Raw genomic sequence first — 22552 nt, forward strand, 5'->3', positions numbered from 1 at the left:
GGATGAGTAGTGCAACACACAGATTAGGTGCCTGGTGGATGATGAAGCATAGCATGGTAATGGCTGTCAGGACCTGAACTGCAGTCTGCTTTCCAGTGGAAACACATACCTAAGGTTAATTGCATCTGCAGGCAGGGATACTTTGAGGACACTGCATGTTAGGAGACATGACACCTGAACTGGCCTCAGATCAGTAGTTCAGACCCTTTATTACATTGATCTGTAAATTCCCATCAGACAATGGAAGCTCACAGGATGAGTAGAGGACATCTTTGGGTCTTGCACTCTGCAGATGTTCATGCTTCAAGATACCAGCATTTGCTAGGACAGCCTTCAGAGTGTGAAGATAATGTGGTTGGGGAGAGAGCTGTTTGTCACAAAGATTGAAGAATGGTACAATCTTTGAAGCAAGTGGTTCTGCTGTATGGAAACCCTGTGAGAAGAGCATGACCTGGGCAATCAGCTTGTGGTCAGGTCTCATTGTGGCCATCCTGAATGAGCAAATATTATATTTGGAAGAGGATGCATAACTATTAGGATAGAACTTATGGCCTGAGCAATTTCATTAAGTTGGGTGGGTGTTAAGGTCACGTGCTCAAGGGGGGTCAGATCACAAGGGCTTGGCCTCAGCTTGTATGCTGTGCCCCTTTCCCAAGTATGTGCCCTTAATTTATGGGGGCTAGAACAGTTGTCCGGAGTTTCTGGGATTTGACTAGGGTGGACAACAGACATCTGGATCTGAAACATGGGATAAATCCGATGGACGTCTGGATGTTACTTGGGCAAGCAGATAAGACTAATCTGGACAAAGTCCGGACTAGAAACTAACAGAGGATAGACTACCTTAAGGTAGAGTCGGAAATGTAGTCTAGGATGCAATCCTAAGACTCAGAATATGACAAGAGACTTGTCTCAAGCCCAGAGGACACAGGAATGAGCAGGAACTAAGATGATATTCGAACTGGAGTATTTCTGAGAGTTACAGGAGGTTTATATACTGTAGGTATCATATAGGAATCAATCAGCAAACATAAATGCTATGTATGAAGCATATGCAAAGTCTATTAGTAAGTAGGACAGATCACAAATAATGAACACCAGAAATGAAATGTATGTAACAGATCAATAATCAGAAGGGAAACATGGTTAACTGGAGTCCAGAGACAGGGGAAGTCTAAATGGGGTTGGGCACTGATATAGGGTTTGGATTCCAGAAGGAAGATAAAGATAGATCAGATCATTTGAGATCCAGATCTCAGATCTGGATATCCAGAGAAGCAGATTTAGAGTTGAGAGTCTGGAATGGCATATGACAGTGGGAAGTAAGGCTGACCAATGTCTCTTACTGCTTTCACCACAAACATCATTGACAATCTTGCACAAGATGTAGGTGAACAGCCCATCATTCCATTCATGTGTGGTAGGATTGAGTGTGTTGTACAGTGTGTCCTTGTGCATAGCCTTAGGGTCAATGACATAGGGAATTCCTTCAATGCCATCAAGCCTCTCAAGCATGGCAAGCAGAACCTGCCAAGAATTGGTTTTCCCAGTACCCAAAGGTCCTACTATCATGAGACCATGTTGAATCTTCTGAATCTGATAAAGTTGAAGAATCTTGGCAACCCATTGATCATCATCGACAAGGCGGCATTCCATGCATCCCTTGAGAATTTGTTTATGCAAAGCATTGAGGTCAACTGGAACATAGTCAGTACTGGGGAAGACATTGGCAAGTAGATTGTCCAGGGTAAGTCATTTGTCTTATAGAACAAACAAAGCTTACCTTGTAAGCAAAGGAACATCATCAGCAACCAACTTCAGCACAATTGTCTCCATGACACTCTGGATGAGGATAATCTGCTCCAAGATGCTATCAGAAAGACCAACTACACTATCTGCATCTTTGGATCTTGCACTCTGCAGACACTCACACTTCAAGATATTAGCACCTGTTAGGACAGCCTTCAAAGCACAGAGATCAAAATCATAATGTAGCTGGGGGAGAGCTGTTCATTGCAAAGATTGAAGAATGGTACAATCTTTGAAGTGAGTGATTCTGCTGTATGGAAACCCTATGAGAAGAGCAGACCTGGGAAATCAGCTTGCAGTCAGGTCTTGTCATGGCCATCCTGAATGATAATCAATGTGTTCCTTTCAGAACACATAACCATCAGAATAGAATGTACAGCCTGAACAGCTCAACAAGCTTTGGTGGACTCTGTCTTGCCTAAGTTTATGTTAGTCTGATATCACAAGATAGAGACAGCATCCTCACCTGTGCCAGCGGGCCTGAAAGGTGAGTCTCCCAGCTGATTGTCAAGTGCTTGAGTCAACGTCAAGTACACTTGGTCTGTCAATAGTGTCTGGACAAGACAATCAGGAACACCAAGATGCTCCCATCCATAAGGGAACAATGCATCAGCAACACAAACAGCAAGCCTGTTTAACAGGTTCTTGATGTAAGCCAGTTATTGATCTTGGGGAAGTCCTTGGCCAGAACAGGTTCACTGAATTTAACCTCCTCCCCTTTACATGAGGCCATGCCCTGGATCTGAGTCACAGCCACTCACCAGAGTTCCAGACTTTGAGTATGACGTCAAAGATGTTTCAGTTAACTTTCCAGGGTGTGCTTCTGAGAATGTTGAGTCCTGCATGCAAGAACTTGATGTTAGCAAGTGTGGTTGCATGCTCAAGGCAGGTTTGCTGTTCTTGGCAGTCTTTGAAGTGCATGACAGCAGCTAGTGAATTGTACTTTGTGAGTGAGCTGTTGATAGAGGTGGATCTGATGATCAAAGGTAAAGATTGATCAGTAATAGTTCAGACACCATTACCTTACATTTCAGACAATGGCAGCTCACGGGATGAGTAGAGCACAGCAGCTCAATGGCAGCTCATGGGATGAGTAGAGCAGGATGAGTAGAGAATGATGGCCCAGTGGAAGTTCATGGGATGAGTAGAGTATGATGGCTCAATGGCAGCTCACAGGATGAGTATAGCATGATGACTTTGTTGTTATAGACACAGCAATGAGGCATGATTCAGAACATTCTGTACTACTATATTAAAAGATTTTGCTGAGACCAAAGAAACATGTCAGAATCAACAACATTGACAAGAAAGAAGTCTCAATCAGGATGAGTGTAATCTGGAACAAGTAAAGCACCATGGATGATTGAATGAACAGAAATGAATTCTGAAGATGCTGCAGGCCATGCACACAGCTGAGTAAATCACAGGTCCTGATCAACAGCAGGCTGTGGGCCAATTGGAGCATCCATTGGAAGCACTAGAGCAAGCTCCAAACATTGGTTGCCAACAGTATACTTGAACATGAAGAGGATCTGGGCAAAGATGTTCTTGTCATTACCATCCTTGTCATGAGTATGAATGAGCACGCAGTCACAGTGCTCATGCCTGTGGAAGAGTGGACTGCAATGAAGATAGTCTGTAGCAAGCTTCCAGTCAACAACTGACTCATAGTGCACTTTGAGGTAGCAATATTCCTGTAGCTGCAATAAGTATAGTCTGATCAGTGTTGCAGGAAAACAAATGACTCAAACTAACATTGTCCTGAGCTGCCAGCCTCAATCAGGTTGTCCCATCAGGTAACAGTATGTCATGGGAAGGAAGGAATTCATTGATGAATATCGAAAATTTCTTCTGAAATTGCTCAAAAGTGTGCAATGAGCTGTTTGCTTCCTCTACATCAGCAAAAGTAGTGGGGCATTGAGGAGAACCAAGATAGATATAGCCCTCAAATGATGCGCCAATATTTGCAGCATCCTCAGGGTCATTGTTGTCATCTGGATCATTGTCATTATTGTAGTTAGCATCCCTGAGTTCCCACAGATGCTGTTCATCATGGTGGGTGATGTGGGCACCAATAAGCTCAGACACAAGGGTCCTGTGATTCAATTGGAGAAGCTAAGTTGGTAGTATTAGAATAATAAGAATGAGAATAATTAAATCACCTGTTTTGCAATGTCTTTGCAGTTTGTTTGATGTAAATACATCCATTTGAGTGGTCCATGTTGCTTTTCATTGGGATGAGTGCTGAAGTTCCAAGCAGCACCTTTCTCCCATATGTCATGAAATATGTGCTTCCCAGCATGTACCTTTGGGAAGTTCCAGTTCTTGGTTGAATCACCTGCAACATCAATATACTCTTGTATGATTGTAATTAGACAAGCAATAGAAACCACATTGTTAGTATGCACATCCAAATGCTTCAGGAAATCTTGATTCACCACTTCACCAGCTGCAAGAGCATTCTCTGTGTGGGTGTCAAGCGAGACATACATGTCCACAGCAAGGTAACTTGCAATGCACTGCAAGAGCATATAGCCAGCTTTGCTCTTCTGCTTTGTGAGCACATTATGAGAAGCAAACAGAATTTGCTATTGAAATAGTCATGTAAGAAATTGTAGTGTGTCAACAAGGTAATTAGACATACTTTCAAGATGTCCTGGAATTTGTTCCCATCACTAAAGCTAATGTTTGTGACCCAGCAAAAATGGTTGAGACCCCACCATTGTGGAAAGGCATCAAATCTTCACACAAAAGATGGACAAACAATGATAATGACAGATGTTAAGAACTTACTGCTCATCAATTTGCTTGAGGGCATTGCACCCGAGAACTTCTGCAAGTTTCTTAACCTCTTCATGCATATGGTAGCTGTATACACCACATTGCAAGGCGTACAATTGGTCCTGAGAGATTGTCTCATGAGGATCTGAGTTTGCAATTCTCCAGAAGACATTCTGACATTAATGATTGACAAAATGAGTATGCAAGAGAGACAACAATTTGAAGGATGTACTTGAATAGGTCATAGACCCTGTTCCTTCAGGGCTGCTTCTCCTGCAGCATGGTTCTCCTTGTATAGTTTGACATGCATTTGTGCATCCTCAACTTTTTGGACAGGGTATGTTGCATTGCAGTCATGAAGTTTTGTTGAAGGCACCAGGGAGATGGGACAAGGACAGTGCGAGCCTGTCCCATGTATTAATGCCATCACACACCTGTTGAAATGTCAATAGAATCAAGCTAGAACCAGACAAGGTACTCACTGTTCTTCATAGTCAGCCAACAATAGCAGAATTAGTGCATATAACCACTGTGTGACATTGTCAAAGCATTTATGGGCAAATCCTGTCTTGGAGTAAAGTATGATGATCTTGAGAAATTTTAAAAATGCTTTGTGCCAAATGACACACTTTAAATTGGTGTAGGAGAGTTTGTGGTCTTCTTTGGAATCTTCAGGCACCTGTCACAGAATAATGCCACCATTAAGACAATCATATTAAGTCTGATGTTTGAGGTGAAACAGAAATGTACAATTGGTAACCAGCCCACAAGGCGACCACCTCCTACTCCAGTGCAATTTCATATGTGAACAGGCAGATTTGTGCACCGAGTAATTACTGGATATCCTTTGACATTGCAAGATGATGACAAGTGCATCTTGTCCACATACAAAATGAAGGCAAATGGTACTCCATTGTTAGGTAATGTTGACTATTACAACAAAAATTATCACAGGTTAGTTACATCAAAGCTAATACATGACATTATGTGCATACTTGGATCCTCCACCAATGGTCTGCCATCCAAGGTTCATGTATAAATTGTTCATATCAAGTACCATCATGCTTGTACAGCCACTGAGCATTCCATTCAAAATGTGGCACCAAGATAGGCTCGTTGAGTAGGTCCATGGCCCAGTCCCATAGTGGCTGTGAATATATGTCAAAGTCCAGTTTCCATTTCTAATAATCTACAGATATGACATGCTTCTCAAACTGCAGTTTATAATTTTACCTAAACATTAGATTAACAGCCTTGGGAATAAACAACCCTTACTGGTGTCATCTGCATTGAAGCCTTATCCCATGCTTTGATACATTGCCATGAGTCTTAAATGTCAACATTGCATGACCATCTACAATGTTCCAGATCAGCTGCAAAAATTCATCTGTGTGTTCCTTGCTGAGAGCAGCTCGGTGCGCCAGTTTGGCAAACTTGAAGTCTGCATGGCACAAAAAAGGAAGCCATGGAGAGTCATCAACAAAAGGAGGTGCTGCATCCGCATGTCCATAGACTGAAAAGCTTTCGACAACTGTAGGTCAACCACTGGTGGGGTGGTACTCCATCTTGAACTTGTTGAGATCAGGGTGAGGGATGATGGGTGGAGGTGCATTCTCAGATGCTTGTATCAGAGTCTGAGCCTTTATTATTGATGAATTGGTCAGGGAGAGGAATCATGGCTCTAGTAATATGCAGCACTCACATTGATGTGAGTCTTTGATGCTCAAGGCATCATGATCACCAAGATCCCCTTCATGGTAATCATATCCTGGAACATCAAGGCCAGACTCCACTAAGTGCATTCCTCCTGGCTGACCCAGGAGTGGCTGTGAGACAGCACTCAGGCTGGCTGCATCTTGTGCCTTGTGATGGTGCTTTTTGCGCTGTTCTGATCCAGGTTCACAGGTTCAGATAGCACATCAGAATGTTAAAATTTTAAATGAGAATGTAGCTAACACATACCTTTTCATTGTGCTTCAACTGCTCTTATAGCTAGCTTTGCAAATTCCTTAACCTCCTTTTTCTCCCGCTTTTGCAAACAACTCCTTTCATGAGATGTAATGCCCCAAGACATGAAGGATTAAGTACAATATCTACACCATACTTCATTTGGATTTGGGCCAGATGAGGTACCAGCTGGTGCCTGCAGCTGCAGTGCATGAGTGTGCGGCAGCACCATGGTGAACAATATGTACAGTATCAACTTCAAATGGACTTGAGATAGAGAAAGAAACTAGATGATAGATGAGTCCCATAGATAAGAACACTATTGAAATTGACCAGTGAAAGGTGGCTGACTCATAATCAGAAGCTTGGAAGCTGATTGGACACAGCTAAAATTATCATTGGGTCCTTTGAAGTGCCAAAAATATATCAGGTTCCATGGAAGGGTCTGGAATTGTGCCTACAATGCCATTGGAAGGTGCTGGAATGATGACTAAAGATAGAAGCCTTCCAAGGTAGGTTTAGATTTTTTCAACAAGAGATCCTTCTTATTGCAGTCCATGCAAATGTTGACCACTTCAATTGACCTCATGTCTTTCAAACTGCCTGTACTGTCAATTTCTTTGATTCTTCTATCAGGACTTCTGTCGGAGACAGTGCATTCTATGTAGAAGGATTTTGTATCTCAGGTGTCAAAGGTTCGTGTCTTCATTCCATTGTTTATTGATCTGATGATCTGATATGGTTTTTTTTTTCATTGGCCAGGCCTTGCAAAGACTCATATACAGGATTTATTGGCATTGAAGAAAAAATATCAGGTTTTGATCATGCAAAAATGTTGTGAGTTGCGCTACAAAGGCTCAACAAGTTCTTGCATGTTAATTTAAATTTACAGAAGAAGCAGCAGCTCCATTCAAAGTATTGAGGATGTACTATCAGAACTTCAACAGGAATATTACACAAAAATACCACTTTGTCCTTGACAACTGGCCACTCAGCAAGTTCATTGCACCTAGCAATATTAATTCTCTCACAGAACTTCAGGTATTGTATAATGCCTGGGACTCCAATGCTTCATGTTTCTGCAAGCTCTCAGATGAAGAGTACAAAGCTTGGGAGGTGAAAAATTTCACTGATGTTCTTGCTTTGGCAAGCACCCTTCATGACGCTGACAAAGAAGACCTCATTGCTGAAGGGGAGAACAATGCACCAGGTCCCCAGCTACTGTCCAATTCAGTACCCAAGAGCCCTGCCAACCCTCCTTTGCAACCATCAGATTGTGATGCCTCCATTGCTGCTCCTGAACCAACACAGACCCAGAAATGCAAGGTACCTTCAGAAACACCAGCTGGAAGTGTGGTGTTCACAATGGATGGGGCACCTATGCAGGTCACCAAGAAATCAAGGAGGGAACACACTGATAAGGGTATAAAGCATGGTCCCTGTAAGAAGAAGGGTGATGCATTGGCAGTGGTGTCTAGCAAGGGACCCTCACATTCTACTGATAATACAAGAGACCTACTCAATGCTCCTCCATGTGGTGGCATGCACATCACACTTTGACCCATGGTCATTCTTCTGCTGATAGTATAGCAGCAATATGATTAAATGTTATTTTCTCAAGCTGATAGTTGGTAATGATGAGCATGAAGGTTTGATAGCCACATGCTTCAAATTTAGATGTTATATGTCATATGATACATCTACAGTGGCTCAAAAAACTGTCTGCATGTTTTGACATTTTTCACTATCTATGATATTGTGTGAGAAGGAACAAATGCCTCAAGGACATGCTTATACCACATTATAGTATGGCTTCAGGGCTTTCATTTGAGCCCTACACCGTGGGAATCGGTGGAGATATGGTGGAGATACAAGGCTCACAAAATGGTGACTCATGTGGACAGTTTTTTAACTCAAGTATTTTACAATAATAACCAGGTATTCTAGTATTTTGTATGACCTCCCTTGGCTTTAATTACTGCCTCTATCCTTCTAGGCATACTCTCAATTAATTTCTGGCAATCCTCAGCTGTGATCTTTCCCCATTCCACTACTACTCTCTCCCAAAGCTCCCATACTCCTTTAGGGGGGTTTTCATAGACTTGAAGCTTTTTCTTGAGTGTTCCCCAGAGATGTTCAATGACATTGACATCAGGAGACTGTGCTGGCCAGTCAAGAACATTGATGTTATGTTCTTCAAACCATTCCTTAGCTCTTCTGGATGTGTGCTTGGGATCATTATCCTGTTGGAAAATGATATCTTCTTCATCAATCCCTGATTCTGCCAAGCTAGGCAGCAAGTGGTCATTTAAAATGTCCACATACTGCTCAGCATTCATCTTCCCCTCAACCTCAGCAAGCATTCCCACACCATTCCATCCCATACAGCCCCATACCATTAAAGAACCTCCTCCAAACTTGACAGTCCCATTAACCTCTCTGTCTGTTAGGCCATCTCCCTTCTTTTTCCATACATATTCCATACATATACCTTCCCATCTGACCCAATCCTATTGATTTTGGTCTCATCTGATCATATAACATGCTTCCAGTCCTCTACAGTCCAGTGTTGATGAGCTAAGGCAAAGGCTAGTCTTCTCTGCCTATGTTTGATGGAGAGAAGAGGCTTTTTCTTCTTTGTTACTGCCTTGAGAACATTCCTCACAGTTTGTGAAGAGACAGGGGTGGTGATGGTGGAATTGATATAATGGGTGGCTTGGACAGCATTATCAGCCTTTCCTGTAGTGATATGTTGGATAATAGCCCTTTTGTCAGTAGAGGTAAGCTTGGATGGACGTTCTCCACAAGAGTTTTCCTTGTCTGGGTGGCTTTCTTTGATAAACTTGGCCACAGTGGACTTGCATACTCCAGTTCTAGAGGAAATTTGGCAAGCAGAGAGGCCAGCATAAGACAGAGAGAGGATATTATCTCTTTGAGCAGAAGAGATGGTTTTCATGGTGATTATGACTATGATACATGAGATATTCTGGTTTATATAGTTAGATATAGTCATAAAATAACATAATGACACCACTTCATAATTTATATAATAGTGGCATGATTTTTGTGGTGTCATAAATAATGATTTATATAGTTTTAATATACACTCAAAAAACTGTCCACATGAGTCATCATTTTATAAGCCTTATGTCTCCACCATATCTCCACTGATTCCCACGGTGTAGGGCTCAAATGAAAGCCCTGAAGCCATACTACAATGTGGTATAAGCATGTCCTTGAGGCATTTGTTCCTTCTCACACAATATCATAGATAGTGAAAAATGTCAAAACATGCAGACAGTTTTTTGAGCCACTGTATGCCTAGAGGATTCTTGTTCCCTACATCATTTTCCCTAGATTGCTTATATTATTTATTAGTTTCTTGTCATTTATGAGACCTAGTGGCCAGGACCATCTCCCACTACCTATGTGTGGCATATTTGGGGGTGCATATCGAACTAGTATCATTTTGTGGTCAGGATGGCTAATGTACATGTTGACCAGTCATGTAGGCTTTTATTATGCACTGGGGATGAGTATATTCTATCAAGTCTCAAGTATGAGTTGGTGTTGCTGTAAAATGTGAAGAGATGGGATACTGGGTGCATTTTTTTCCAGGTGTCATGTATGTTTAACTTTTCTCTTAGATCTCTCAGGGCATCAATCACGCTTTTGTTGTCTGGGCATGCAGGGGCTCTATCTAGTGGGTCCTCTGTTAGGTTGAAGTCTCCTAGCATGAGGTCTATCTGTTGAGTGTTTCTTCTGGTTTCTGAGTCTTTGATCATTGTCCAGAAGTTACTGTGTTTGGTTGGATTGTTTGGGGTGTAGATATTGAGTATGTTGAGTTCTTTGTTGTTGTGCCATTCTGTTTTCAGGATTAGTGCTCTCCCTGGTATGATTTCTCTGAACTCAATGTTGTTGGCATTTGTTAATTCTTTGTTTAGAATGAACACTACTCCAGCTGATGTTCCAGGGCATTCATTGTCTCTGGAGTTGATTACTTTTAGTCTGCATGAGTATAGTGTGTTTATTTGGTTCTCATGATCTTGGGTTAGGTGTGTTTCTTGTAGGCATAATATGCCAATTTTCTTTTCTCTCATTACTTGTTTTATAGCTGACCATTTTGGAATTGTGTTATTGTCTAGTTGTGTGGATGTTCTACCTTTCATGTTTAGGGATGCGATATGGAGGTTTGATCTAGTTTTCTTTTTGATTTTTGGTCGATTTTCATTGATATTGTTGGGTTGTGTAGAATTTTGTGGTGCCAGGTTGGGTGCCATAGGAGTGTTTCCACCTCTGAACTCTTGTGTAGCATCCTTGAGGGTGGGCCCAGTGGCTTGAAGTCCATCCTCTCTGCTTCTCGGGGGAGGGGGGGGGGAAACCAGGACCAGGAATGCTACTGTGTGGGGGGGGTGTTTGTGGTGTTTTGTGAGGGGGTGGTTGAGTTGTCAGCATCTTCTGAAACAACCATTGGGAAGAGAGGGTTGTCATATCCCAGGCAACCATGGTGGACATATTCTCATGCTTTCAGAGGTGGGTGTCCCATCACCTTACTCATCCAGCGGTGGCTTCAGCTTCTCAGCATGGCAAGTCCTTGACCTAAATAGGTCTCTGCTGTTGGCAATTGCCATTGAGGCTACCAAAGCTTTCATGTCCTGCGAGGCAGTCAGCATATTTGGGCTTTGGGTTGGGGGGGAGGGGGGGTCCAGAATGCACCTTGGCATACTGTATGAATCAAGTTGACAATCTATCAGTCAGGATTTAGATTATCATTGATTTAGTTTTTCTTTTTAAGAGTTTTGGGGGTGCACTCAGTAGTTTGGAGTGTGTGTTATTTTCAAGGCTCATGGCTATGTTGTTATTTTGTTACCAGGCTAGGTGGGTTGTTAGATGTGTGTGTGGGGGATTAAATGCTTCTTATTATGGTTTGAGTTCATGGGTCTTCCTTGTCTTGGGTTACATTTTGGTGGAAGGATCGTGATTATTACATGTTGACAGGGGTGGGCTGGGTAGGTAGGTAGGGGTTGTATGGATGTAGGTGTTGTGTCTAAGGCAAAAACTAAGGGGGGAGTAGGTGTATGTAATGGTGATGGTGGTTCTCAGCTGAGTATGTAATGGATTTACAATGCTATGTGCTAGGATATTAGGATATTTCAAATTAGGTGTCTCATCCAGGTCTACCACCTCTAGCCCTTCCTGGTTGGCATGATCCATTTGTGTTGTTCCTGTTTCCCACCTTTGGGCCGTTCCAGTTTGGGGTGAGTGGGAAGGGGCACAGACCTCATGGGTGTGTGAGGGAGTGGCAGATTTGCCAAGCAAAGAGTGCCATGCAGCAAGTATATGAGCTCAGTGGTCTTGGTAGAAGTCACTGATATTGATATATATACCTGCAGCTCATATACTCGCTGCAGTAGCTGTTAGATAAGTATGTACTATATGAATAGAAGGTACTGACCTCAGTGATCTTGGTAGAAGTCACTGAGGGAGCGAGCTTTGCTATGCATGAGTGAAAATAATAGGTAGCTTATGTAACGTACTAAATGGGTATAGTGAGGTTGGAATATGCAACACTCCCCCTCAAACTGAGTGGAGGCCAAGCACAGTGGTAAAGTGCTTAGCTTTGAGGCTAGGAAGGGGTTTGGTGAGAGTATCTGCAACCATGTTGTCTGTAGGACAGTACTCTAGTAAAATAGAACCTTTGTCAATTGAAAAATGAATGCAATGATAGTGGATATCTATGTGCTTGGTGCACGCATGAAACACGCCAGAATTAGCGAGTGCAATGGCGGACTGATTGTCGCAGTAAAGGATGGTCAGTTGGGAAAGCAGACGAAAGACTTCAGAGATAAGGTGATGAAGCCAGATGGCTTCCTTCACTGCATGCATGGCAGCAACATATTCAGCCTCTGTAGTGGAGAGTGTCACCAGCTCCTGCTTCTTTGAGCTCCAGGACATGGCCCTACCATCCAGCAAAAATGCATAGCCAGAGATAGCATGTCTGTGCTCTTGGGAGGCACCATCCACATCAGCATAGCCTTTGAGGCCGAGTTTACCTTGGCCAAAGGTGAGTGCCATCTTCTTGGTACCTGCAAGGTACCAAAAGATTTTCTTAACGGCCTCCCAATGGGCTATGCCAGGGTTTGTGCCATATTGGGCAATGGTTGAAACAGTGAATGCTATGTCGGGGTGAGTGCCCACTGCGAGGTGCATAAGTGAGCTGACGGCCTCGCGATATGGGATGTGCTTCATGGGTGTGGACTCTGCAGGAGTCTTGGGGGATTGTGATTGTGAGAGCAGGACATTAGGATCCATGGGGATGGAGGAAGGTTTGAGGTCAGAGAAGTTGTACTTAGCAAGAATGGATTTGATGTAGCTTTCATGGGAGAAGGAGATGGTCCACACGACTCTGTCGTGCATGACCTTCATGCCGAGCAATGATGTGATGGGGCCAAGATCTGTGAGCTTGAAGCAAGCTGCTACGTCGGACTTGAACTGAGTGATGAGGTTGCTGTTGCTGCTGGTGAGAGTACAATCGTCAACATGAGATGCAAGAATGAGAATATCCACACCTATGTGTTTGAAAAACACTCCCCAATCCGACTCTGCTCTTTTCATCCCTAAACTGAACAATAGTTGGCAGAGTTCCTGGTACCACTTGAGGGCACCTTGTTTCAATCTGTAGAGGGTGACATGAAGGTGGGCGACAGGACATTTGAACATGTTGTTGATGTTGAGTCCAGGTGGGAGTTCCATATAGATTACCTCATCAGCATCTAACTTCCCATTTAGGAATGTGCTGTGGAAATCGAAAATGTCGATGTCCCAATCTCTCCTGGCTGCAACTGCAAGGATGGTTCGAAGGGAGGTGAGACGTGCCACTGGCGCGTAGGTATCGTAGTAGTTGAGGCTGTAAACCTGTGAGTACCCTTTTGCTACTAATCTCACTTTATACTTCTCAATTTCTCCATCAGCGTTTCTCTTTATTCTGAAGACCCACTTGCATCCCACAATGTTGACATTGTCTGGCCATTCAACGACAGTCCAGGTGCGTGCTTCTTCCAGTGCATTTAACTCCTTATTGATTGCCCCTTCCCATTTAGGCCAATCAGTCCATGCACTTGCTTCCTTGATCGTGGTGGGATCAGTCCCTTCTATTGCTGCTACTCCTGCGACCATCGCAAAGACCTCTTCATCATCCTCATCTATCTCACCATACTCCCCTGCCATTCCTAGCTCAGTGGCCAGGTTACTGGACTCCCCCACAGGCTGCATCCCAGGAGGTAAAGCAGTGTTCTTGCCATCTGTGGTGCCTGTGCCATTGCACAGACTTCTAATGTAGGCTGACTCTATTCTCACCCTTCCAGAACAGTGCGGCTGCTCGGTTTGTTCAAACTGCAGTCCCAGGTGGTCTCTAGAAGGAGGAATGGGATTATGGGGTGGTGTTGGAGTATTGCTGGGTGCTTTATTGGGGTTATCAGTGTGTGGTGCTTGGCTCATTGATTCATTAGGTACTGAACTGACATCATAGATTTGTACTGTATGGCTTTCTGGTCCACTTGGTCCTCCTATAGGTATTCTCACCCCTGCCATATTGAATCTGACACTCCTCTCCACAGCTATCCTTTGAGTTTCTAAGAGGTAAACTCAGTGACCATTGCTGTTGCGATCAAATCCCATCCATCTACCATCTATGGTGTGCATATCAAGCTTGGAGCCATTCATTGAGTGTACTTTGACGTGGCAACCCCAGACTGGTAGGTGCTTTAGGTTTGGCACCTTTTTGTACAGCATCTGATATGGTGTCTTGTTGTCCAGGACATGAGTTGCTGTCTGGTTCTTTAACCAGGTGACATGCATGATGGCCTCCCCCCATAGGAACTTGGGTAGTTCACTGGCGTGCAACAGTGCACACGTTCGTTCAGAGACAGTGCAGTTGAGTCTCTCCACAACTCCATTGTGCTCTGGAGTGTCATGTATGGTGAGTTTGTGTTCGGTGCCTTTACTGTTGAGATAACAAGTGAACTCTTCTCCAGTGAATTCTCCCCCTCAATCGGAGTGAAATTGTTTGATTTTTGCGTCAAACTGTGTGTTTGCCCAGGCTTCAAAGAACTTATACACACTGAAGGCTTTGTCCTTCATGCATAGCAGGTACAGGTGAGAAAATCAAGTGAAGTCATCAGTGAATGACACGAAGTACTCTTTATGCCCAGGAGTTCATATGGGAGATGGACCCCAGAGGTTGCTATGGACTTCGTCACCAAACTTCTCGCATCTCAGAGGGTCACGGATTTTTCCAATTGGTTTGCAGGTGGCTTTTGCATATTTGCAAGAGTTGCATTTCTCCATCATTGCATCTGAGGGATCCAGCTTGATTCTGGTGATGACACCATTTCATATCATCTTCGTGATGCTGTCCAGGGAGATATGACCAAGTCTAGCATGAATTTCACACATGGTGAGTGTTTCATCTGCATTCACAAGTCCAGCGAATAACTTCCTGGGGGCCTTTACACAGTATAAACCCTTAGAGACTGGGACCTCTCCCAGTAGCTTCTTTGCATCACTGAAGATCTTGCACAAGCTTGCATGGAACAATGCAGCATATCTGGCTGCCATGAAACAGCTGATGGAAACCAAGGTTACACCCATCTTTGGTGTGTATAGGACATCTTTGAGGAGTATTCGCGTGCTTGACTTGCCATTTGGCAGGGTAATCATAATATTCCCTTTGCCAGTGGCCTCAAAGGTGTGTTTGTCAGCGGTTGTAATGGGTTTTGGCATGATGTTGACGAAATCTTGGAACAGATCGCGATAGGATGACATATGTCTCGATGCACCTGAGTCGAGCAACTTGGTTCGAGATTCATGTTGGGAGTTCAAGTTTGCTAGGGTTGCATAGGTGAATGATGTTTGCTCTTCTCCTGTCTCATCTGCATCATCCATTAACCAACCACCTTCAGGTTCATCACCTTCCTCGTTATCCTTGGCTTTTGCGGCAGTCTCAGGTTTCCTGTCCTTCCCTTTTCCAAAGGACTTCTCCCCAGCTTTTCCTCCTGCTGCACCTCCTCCTTCACCTCTGCAGTCTCATTGCATGTGGCCATACTTGCCACAATTGTGACAGTTCCCCTTGATTTGACGAGTTCATTTGCCTGCATTCACATTATAGGCTGCATCATCGTTCAATGAGCTGCTCTTCTTTGTCTTGGCTGCTCAGTGGTTGAATTCATCTACTATTGTTGACATCAATATGTCTGCAGTGAGTTGAATGCTTGAGACTTTAGCAGATGCCATCAGTGCTGACAAGTGGGGGTCATATGATGGGGGTAGTGAGCTCATGATGATTGCCGTGAAGCTTTCATCTGTTGGGGCATGGCCTAGTGAGGACAGTTGCTCGCAAATCATTTGCAGCTTGTCAAAGTGTTCTCTGATGTTACCCTTTTCAGAGCATTTTTGATCTTGTAACTTTCACAATAGTTCGACAGAGACTACATGAGAATGCTTCTCGAAGAGATTTGAAAGGTACATGAAAATCTTTTGTGCTGTATCCAAGCCCTTGACTTGGATGAACAAAGAGTCAGGGATTGTGCTGGCAATTTGCTGCTTCATTATTGCCTCCCCCATGCCCCACTCCTTCAGTGTGGTCTTGTATGCAGCAAGTTCTCTGACCTCATCCATCATACTTGGTGACCATGATGCTCCTCTTCCTGATAATGTCAAGGTATCTACTGGTTTCTTGTTGGTCCCATCTAGGTGACCAAGGAACCCACAAGCATCTACTGACCATTGCATTCTATCTTTGTAGGTCATCCAATTTTCTCCATCTGCAGCAAGCTTTGGGACACATAGAAAATCTTCTCTGAGTTTACTGTTAGAGCTGGACATGGCAGGCTATATTTTTCATATACTTGGTTATGTTTTTAGTTGATGAGCACAGGGCTCATAACCTACAGTGAGTATATGAGCTCAGTGATCTTGGTAGAAGTCACTGAGGGAGCGAGCTTTGCTATGTGCAAGTGAAAATAATAGGTAGCTTATGTAACATACTAAATGGTTATAGCGAGGTTGGAATATGCAACATGCCATTGCAACTCCACAGCCATCAAGGTTGGTAGGGTAGATGAGGGAGCTTAGGTAGATTTTGAGTTCAGTCCATGTTTTCGTGTCATTGGTGGGGCTTGTTGTGAAAATATTGAAGTGTGGGACTGAGAGGCCTCCTGGTATCTTGAAGTCAAGGGTCTCAATGTGGCATGACACAATGAAGTCTCAGGTAGCTTTGTAGATTAGCTCATCATCAGGTAAGCCACACTTTGAGAAAAGGCTTTCAATGTGGCTGTGGATCTCATTTTGCAACCAAGTTTCCATGACAGCTTGAAGAATGGTGGCTGCATCTAGGGTCATGAAGCTGGATAGACTGAAAAGAAGTTCTGGGTGGTTTGCACAGTTAAAGGAGAGAGCTTCAAAGGTTAGGTCTGTTGTGGACCATATGCATTGCTTCAGAATGAGTTCCCTTGTCTCATTGGAGACTCTGTGAACCAGGAATCTATTTGGGAGGTTCTTTGCTCCTTTCCCTCCTTGGGGTTGCAGGGGGGAGATGCAGATGGAAGGAGTGTCATGGTGAATGGATTCTGCAATGATGGTGATGTTTGCACGAATATGTTCCATGATTATGGCAGCTCTCTCAGCTACGTCTTTCCCAGGGTGGTCAAATACCCTGACCATGAATTTCAGGTGTTCAACCTGAAACCAGGCAAGCAGGACTCTGTTATTGAGGTGGTCAAAAATTTGCACAGAGTGTGATATGTGCACTGTCAGAAAACCTCTAGCTGGGGCTGGGGTAAATTGGGGGAGGGTGGTAACATGGTTCACACTATTTTGACTTAGCACAGATCTATTCATGTCTGCTAACGCTAGATGTGCCAGGACGGATTGTTCCTTGGGAGTTGGGACATGGTCTGTGGTGGGGCTAATAGGGTCATTCATTGTTTGGTCTGATGCAGGGTTGCTAGGGGCATGTATGGAGTTTGCGAGACTGCTGGATGGGGGTTCATCTTTGCTCAGGTCGGATGTCTTAACACTGAATTCCCAGAATATCAGGAGGTCAGGGTTGAGTGGGTGTACACAGTTTGTATGGCCTGAGGGGGTTGGTGTGTCAGGAGCAGGGTGTGGGGGGGGGATCAGGTATGTATGGTATTAGGTCCATAGCATGTTCCAGATTGTCTTCCAGCAGGATGTCAGGGGGGAAGTATTTTGGCCTAGACCAGGATGGTTGAGATGGTGGGTGGGGGGTGGAGGGGTATGGGTGAGTGGCCTGGGAGATGGCCTTGAGGGAGGTGGGTTCTTTCTCTTTCATCTTTGGTTGGATGGGGAGATAAGTTGGTGGGGGGGGTAGGGTCTTTATACCTTTTCTTGGTGCAGTTATCTTCGTTTGTTTTGGTCTCCTGAGTAGGTTGGTGAGGGCATTGTGGCTGGTTTCATTTTGGTTTTTGTTGGCTGTGGTCTATCTGTGCTTGCTGATGATTGTGAGTTTCATATGGGGTGTGTTAGCAGTGATATGAGTTAGTAGGGGGGGAGGGGGGGGGTGGTGTTCAGTTTTTACATATATATCTATGCTGTGGTCTTTATGGTGGTGTTTTGATGTTTATCTGGTTTCTTAGTCATTCCTTAATTGAGTCTAGTCCATTTATTGTTGGCCTGTGCATATGGGTGTTTTCATTGTGTTTCCTTCATGTCATTGCTTTCATTCATTGTGGTTCTATCAGTGATGTTTTTGGGAGTTCAGGGTTTTGTCATTGTATCTGCAGTTTATACAGGTTATAGTGTGATTTGGTATATGGCCAGATTGTGCTGTGAGCTACAACAGCTCAACCTTGCCCACATTTTTAAGCATGGGAAATTTCATTCATGGTAGTGGTATGAAAACAAGGCCCCCTTGTTTACTTTTCACGCATTTGTCATGCCTTTTCTGTGTTCAAAAAGGTTGCTTCCACTGCAGTATAGGTAACTTGATGGGCCAGCCAGTTACTAGTCAACCTACTAGGACTATCAATTGAATCCAATCCACATTCTTTGACCATCCATCACTCACAGAGGCTGCTAATTGGATGTGGTATGGGGTATAGTCACATTGTTGGTGCCACACTCAGTATCTGTTTTACTGATCTTGCCATGTAGGCTGGAGGACTTGCTAGATGACTTAACACCCTTTATCACTCAAATAACTCAGGACCACATTAGTGGAGGTGGATTTGGCGATGTATGGAAATGTAATTACACTGCAAATGGTACTTCAGCTGTCGTCAGTCCACATGCTACACTTGTTTACCATGTACTGACTTATGCCAACCAATCAATCAACACATAAGGTTGTGGTCAAGGCCTTCAGATATCCAGAGCAATGTCATGATTCAGAGAGAATATTCAGGGTAAGAAATATGAGGTTCCCATATACTGGGACATGATACTTATGCTATTTGGATCATTCAGAAAATTAGCCAAGAAATTGGCATTTTGACGATTCTACGACATAACAATATTGTACCATTGTTGGGTACAGTGACAGGATTTGGACAGAGGTCAGAGTTGTGCAGCTTAGTAACTCCATGGATTCCCAATGACACGTTGAATGCCTACCTGGCATCTAATCATGGTGATCTAACAGTACTGGACCATTCACATATGGTGAGTAGAATTCTCATCACATACTTTCATTTCTCAAGACTCACCTGAAGTTGGAAGTTAGAGGATGTCAGTGCTGGACTGCAGTACCATCAGTTTCATATATTTTCTTAAGATGCATCAGCAAAACCCTAAGTTAAGGTCCCCCCTTTTACAGTGCTGTATGGTGCTGTGTGGCACTGTGTGGTGCTGTATGGTACTATGTAGCACTGTTGTCAGTGTATATCATGCATGGGGATATAACAGGGGTGAGCTTGGAGCTCCTGAGGCATTCTTGAGAACTGATGAACCTGTAGGCAAATATATTGATTGATGAGGGAGGTCAGGTGAAGCTAATCAGTTTTGGTCTTTCCACCATTGTCCAGCTGCTTCTCAGCCAGTTGCACTTGGGTGCAATGTCTATACACCCAGGTCAAATCTGCTATGCAGCACCAGAACTTGTCCTATCAGAAGAAGTCTGTGACATACCTTTGAAAAAACCCAATATCTACTCTTTTGGTTGTGTGACACTTCAAGTGAGCTGGTTCTTTGATCCCAAATATCCTCCTGAGGCCTCATTGAACAAGATTCTCTCAGGTCGGCACCCTTGGTTTGAGACCAAATCCAACAACCATATCATTGTTATGATATCCCAAGGTTGCAGCCCACAGCACCCTAACAGCCATCCTACAATAATGGACTCAGATTGGGACATTATTCAAAAGTGCTTGCAATTCAGACCCAAACTTCAACCTTCAGCAGATGAAGTACTCAATTTTGTCATGTGTAGACCTTCCTCATCAGGTCAGCCTGCATAGTTTGTGAAACCTTGTTGACCATCACTTACATGAGCCTTAAGATTTTCCTAGCCTGTTTGACGATCCTCCCAATGATGCACAGAGTGGCCTCCCTGGAGCTCCCCCTCACCATGATCCTGACAACTCTCACATAACAAAGAATCTTGTAAAGTCTGGTAAGTATTCTTGTTCTTGTGGTCACTCCAACTGGCCCATAAAGATCCAATTTTATCACACTCCCAGTCCGATAAATGGGTTTCCTTCCCACCTGGGTCTTGAAGGTGATGCCTAAGAAATGGTGGAAGATCCAATCTGAAATAAAAGTATTGTGCTTGATGCATCTGGATGTAGATGCCAATGATAATGAGTGAGTGGGCATAGTCTCTTACAGGGCTCCAGTGAGGCTGACTCATGACAAAATTCTCAATCTAGATGCCAGCTGGTTGACCTTACCACAAAGATTGTCAAGGAATTTACTCATGCTACTGCACAGGGCAGCTTTGGTGACATATGGAAATGCAGATTCTCAGGAAGAGATGACAATGTGGAGGTTGGTATAATTTTCATGGTAAATTCTGACATCTGATGATAAGTTTCAAGGTGGCCATTAAGTGTGTGAGGATCGAAATTCACGACAACCAGTTCAAGGATATCATCAACAAGGTAGACCTATATAATGTATAACACCTACTATAATGATATGAAAATATTTGCAGAGATTGATGGACAACTTCTGCAGGTGGAAACCACTGCACCATGATAACATTCTTACCCTGTGCGGGATTGCCTATGGGTTTGGTCCAGTGGCAGCTATCATAACTCCTTGGATGTCCAATGGATCCTTAAGCACATATCTCAATAGAAACTATGACAATCTTTCTCAGGCCCACAAATTCAGCTTGGCAAGTCTTCCCCAATGATATAACTGCACCACAACTCATGAGTGTCATAACAGCTTGCTGATGTAGCTGCTGGTCTTCAATATTGTGTACCATGTTATTTTTACATTGCATTAAGATAAGCTGATATATGGGGCATAGTCCACTCGAATGAAGTGGCTCATGCAGATCTCTCAGGTGTAAGCAACAGTGTGGTATGCAGATTTGTGACACTTCTCACATCCTCTTAGAGCAATGTACTCATCAATAGCAACAGAAGAGCTCTTGTAACTGACTATGGGCTCTTGATTACATGTTCCAACCTAAACGGGACCTCGTATACCAGGCCAAACCCATGATGGGATGCACCTGAGCTTTTCAAAGTTCCAGATAACGATGATGTGTTTAGCTCACCAAAACTAGAAAGTGATATTTATTCTTTTGGATGCATCACATACCTGGTGTGTCAAAAGTGTATATTTACAGTGCTCTTGTTCTCATTTCTGTCAGGTTTTATCAGGCCAGCAGCCATACTGTAATATTCACAGTGATCATCAGGTAGTTATGGCCATCCTTAGGGGTGTCAAGCCTAAACATCCAGATATCCCTGCCATTGAAGACTCCCACTGGAACTTCATCGAGCAATGTTGGGTAGAACTATTGCAGTGACCTCCCATTGCTGATGTCTGTTGATGTATCACTATAGAGATACTATGTGTTAACTCATGTTTTGTAACAGACAAGTTTGACAATCAATTTTCGGCATTCCATGCACAATTCATCAATTTACACTGCAAGGCTTGCAATTGCCAACCCCTACCTGGTTGTGTTAGTCATATGTCCAGAACTATGGCAGTACAGGTGTTTAATCCATCTCTTGTGAATGAATGACTCCACATAGCAACCCACAAAGTAGCACTCGAATGCCTATCCCCGACTCCCACAATTAGTGGGAGGAGGGTTTTGTCAATTGTTGGTGTTCAGGCACCTGTTAAAAAAATGTCACCATATGAATATATTGCCATTGCCATCATTCGGGTCTAGCCTTATGTTGTTCCAGTCTGTTCCTCAAATGCTTGTGACTGTCTCAGATCCCTTATAATATATCATTATTTTCCTGATGTGACCAGTTAAACAGATCCAGCTCCATAGAGTCCCTCTATAATATATAGTCAACCACACACACCTTAAACTTAACATCATAAGAACTGAGCATGCCTATGTACACCTCTGTTTGGTGTCGCTCCAACAAGAAACAAAAGCAGCTAAGTGAATTTTCCAGATTCTGGCCTATTGATATGAAGATAGCTGTAACTCAAACGCTCACTCAACGCCAGCGGACTTACCATATTAGGTAGTTCCACGCGCGATACTTTCGCTACACTCATTTATCACCTTGTCCCCAGCCTCTTATACTCGGCTGGGGGTAAGTCATATCTTAATACACATACTACACACCTTACTGATGTACTATAGAACTCACTTGAGCTCGTTCTCTTTAGGTATATTTATATCTATCTTTGGGTTGTGATGGATAGGGTGTGGGCGTGACTATAGCGCACTGATTGACGGATTTGAGATCCGACTGTAGCTGAGTGATTATTTCCCGTTCTGAACTTCTGGAATGCTTTTTCTGACTCGGCTTCTGGTAGCCTGTCACATCAGTATGAATTGGACCTCACTAGA

General features: G+C 43.5%; 6 protein-coding genes across 6 annotated transcripts; 2 read left to right on the forward strand and 4 right to left on the reverse strand.

Moving 5' to 3' along the window:
- Window positions 1-1332: 1332 nt before the first annotated feature.
- Window positions 1333-1572, reverse strand: BJ212DRAFT_1229062 (uncharacterized protein; the record flags this gene model as incomplete). The annotated part of the gene is made up of 1 exon (XM_041329475.1): window positions 1333-1572. A coding segment is annotated over one exon (240 nt), but the record flags the coding sequence as incomplete, so codon positions are not given.
- Window positions 1573-3125: 1553 nt separating this feature from the next.
- Window positions 3126-5612, reverse strand: BJ212DRAFT_1446233 (uncharacterized protein; the record flags this gene model as incomplete). Its single annotated transcript, XM_041338215.1, has 11 exons — window positions 3126-3221; window positions 3249-3503; window positions 3565-3583; window positions 3611-3924; window positions 3972-4397; window positions 4454-4550; window positions 4603-4735; window positions 4840-5024; window positions 5073-5269; window positions 5401-5520; window positions 5586-5612. 11 exons carry the CDS (start codon window positions 5610-5612, stop codon window positions 3126-3128), a joined length of 1869 nt encoding a protein of 622 aa, XP_041194800.1.
- Window positions 5613-6999: 1387 nt separating this feature from the next.
- BJ212DRAFT_1298382 (uncharacterized protein) lies at window positions 7000-8097 on the forward strand (the record flags this gene model as incomplete). Its single annotated transcript, XM_041332694.1, has 4 exons — window positions 7000-7049; window positions 7174-7232; window positions 7300-7374; window positions 7442-8097. The coding sequence occupies 4 exons, from the start codon at window positions 7000-7002 to the stop codon at window positions 8095-8097; spliced, it is 840 nt and encodes a 279-aa protein (XP_041194801.1).
- A 6084-nt stretch (window positions 8098-14181) lies between these two features.
- On the reverse strand, window positions 14182-14394 carry BJ212DRAFT_1268430 (uncharacterized protein; the record flags this gene model as incomplete). The annotated part of the gene is made up of 1 exon (XM_041330729.1): window positions 14182-14394. The coding sequence occupies one exon, from the start codon at window positions 14392-14394 to the stop codon at window positions 14182-14184; it is 213 nt and encodes a 70-aa protein (XP_041194802.1).
- Window positions 14395-16002: 1608 nt separating this feature from the next.
- Window positions 16003-16419, reverse strand: BJ212DRAFT_1268541 (uncharacterized protein; the record flags this gene model as incomplete). Its single annotated transcript, XM_041330736.1, has 1 exon — window positions 16003-16419. The coding sequence occupies one exon, from the start codon at window positions 16417-16419 to the stop codon at window positions 16003-16005; it is 417 nt and encodes a 138-aa protein (XP_041194803.1).
- Window positions 16420-18490: 2071 nt separating this feature from the next.
- BJ212DRAFT_1495450 (kinase-like domain-containing protein) lies at window positions 18491-20908 on the forward strand (the record flags this gene model as incomplete). Its single annotated transcript, XM_041341531.1, has 11 exons — window positions 18491-18534; window positions 18709-18832; window positions 19021-19215; window positions 19254-19281; window positions 19420-19460; window positions 19509-19995; window positions 20051-20164; window positions 20340-20355; window positions 20421-20556; window positions 20589-20651; window positions 20705-20908. 11 exons carry the CDS (start codon window positions 18491-18493, stop codon window positions 20906-20908), a joined length of 1452 nt encoding a protein of 483 aa, XP_041194804.1.
- Window positions 20909-22552: the final 1644 nt, after the last annotated feature.

This window comes from Suillus subaureus, assembly GCF_016647635.1.
Source record: "Suillus subaureus strain MN1 chromosome Unknown BJ212scaffold_10, whole genome shotgun sequence".
NCBI classification, from domain to species: Eukaryota; Fungi; Basidiomycota; class Agaricomycetes; order Boletales; family Suillaceae; genus Suillus; species Suillus subaureus.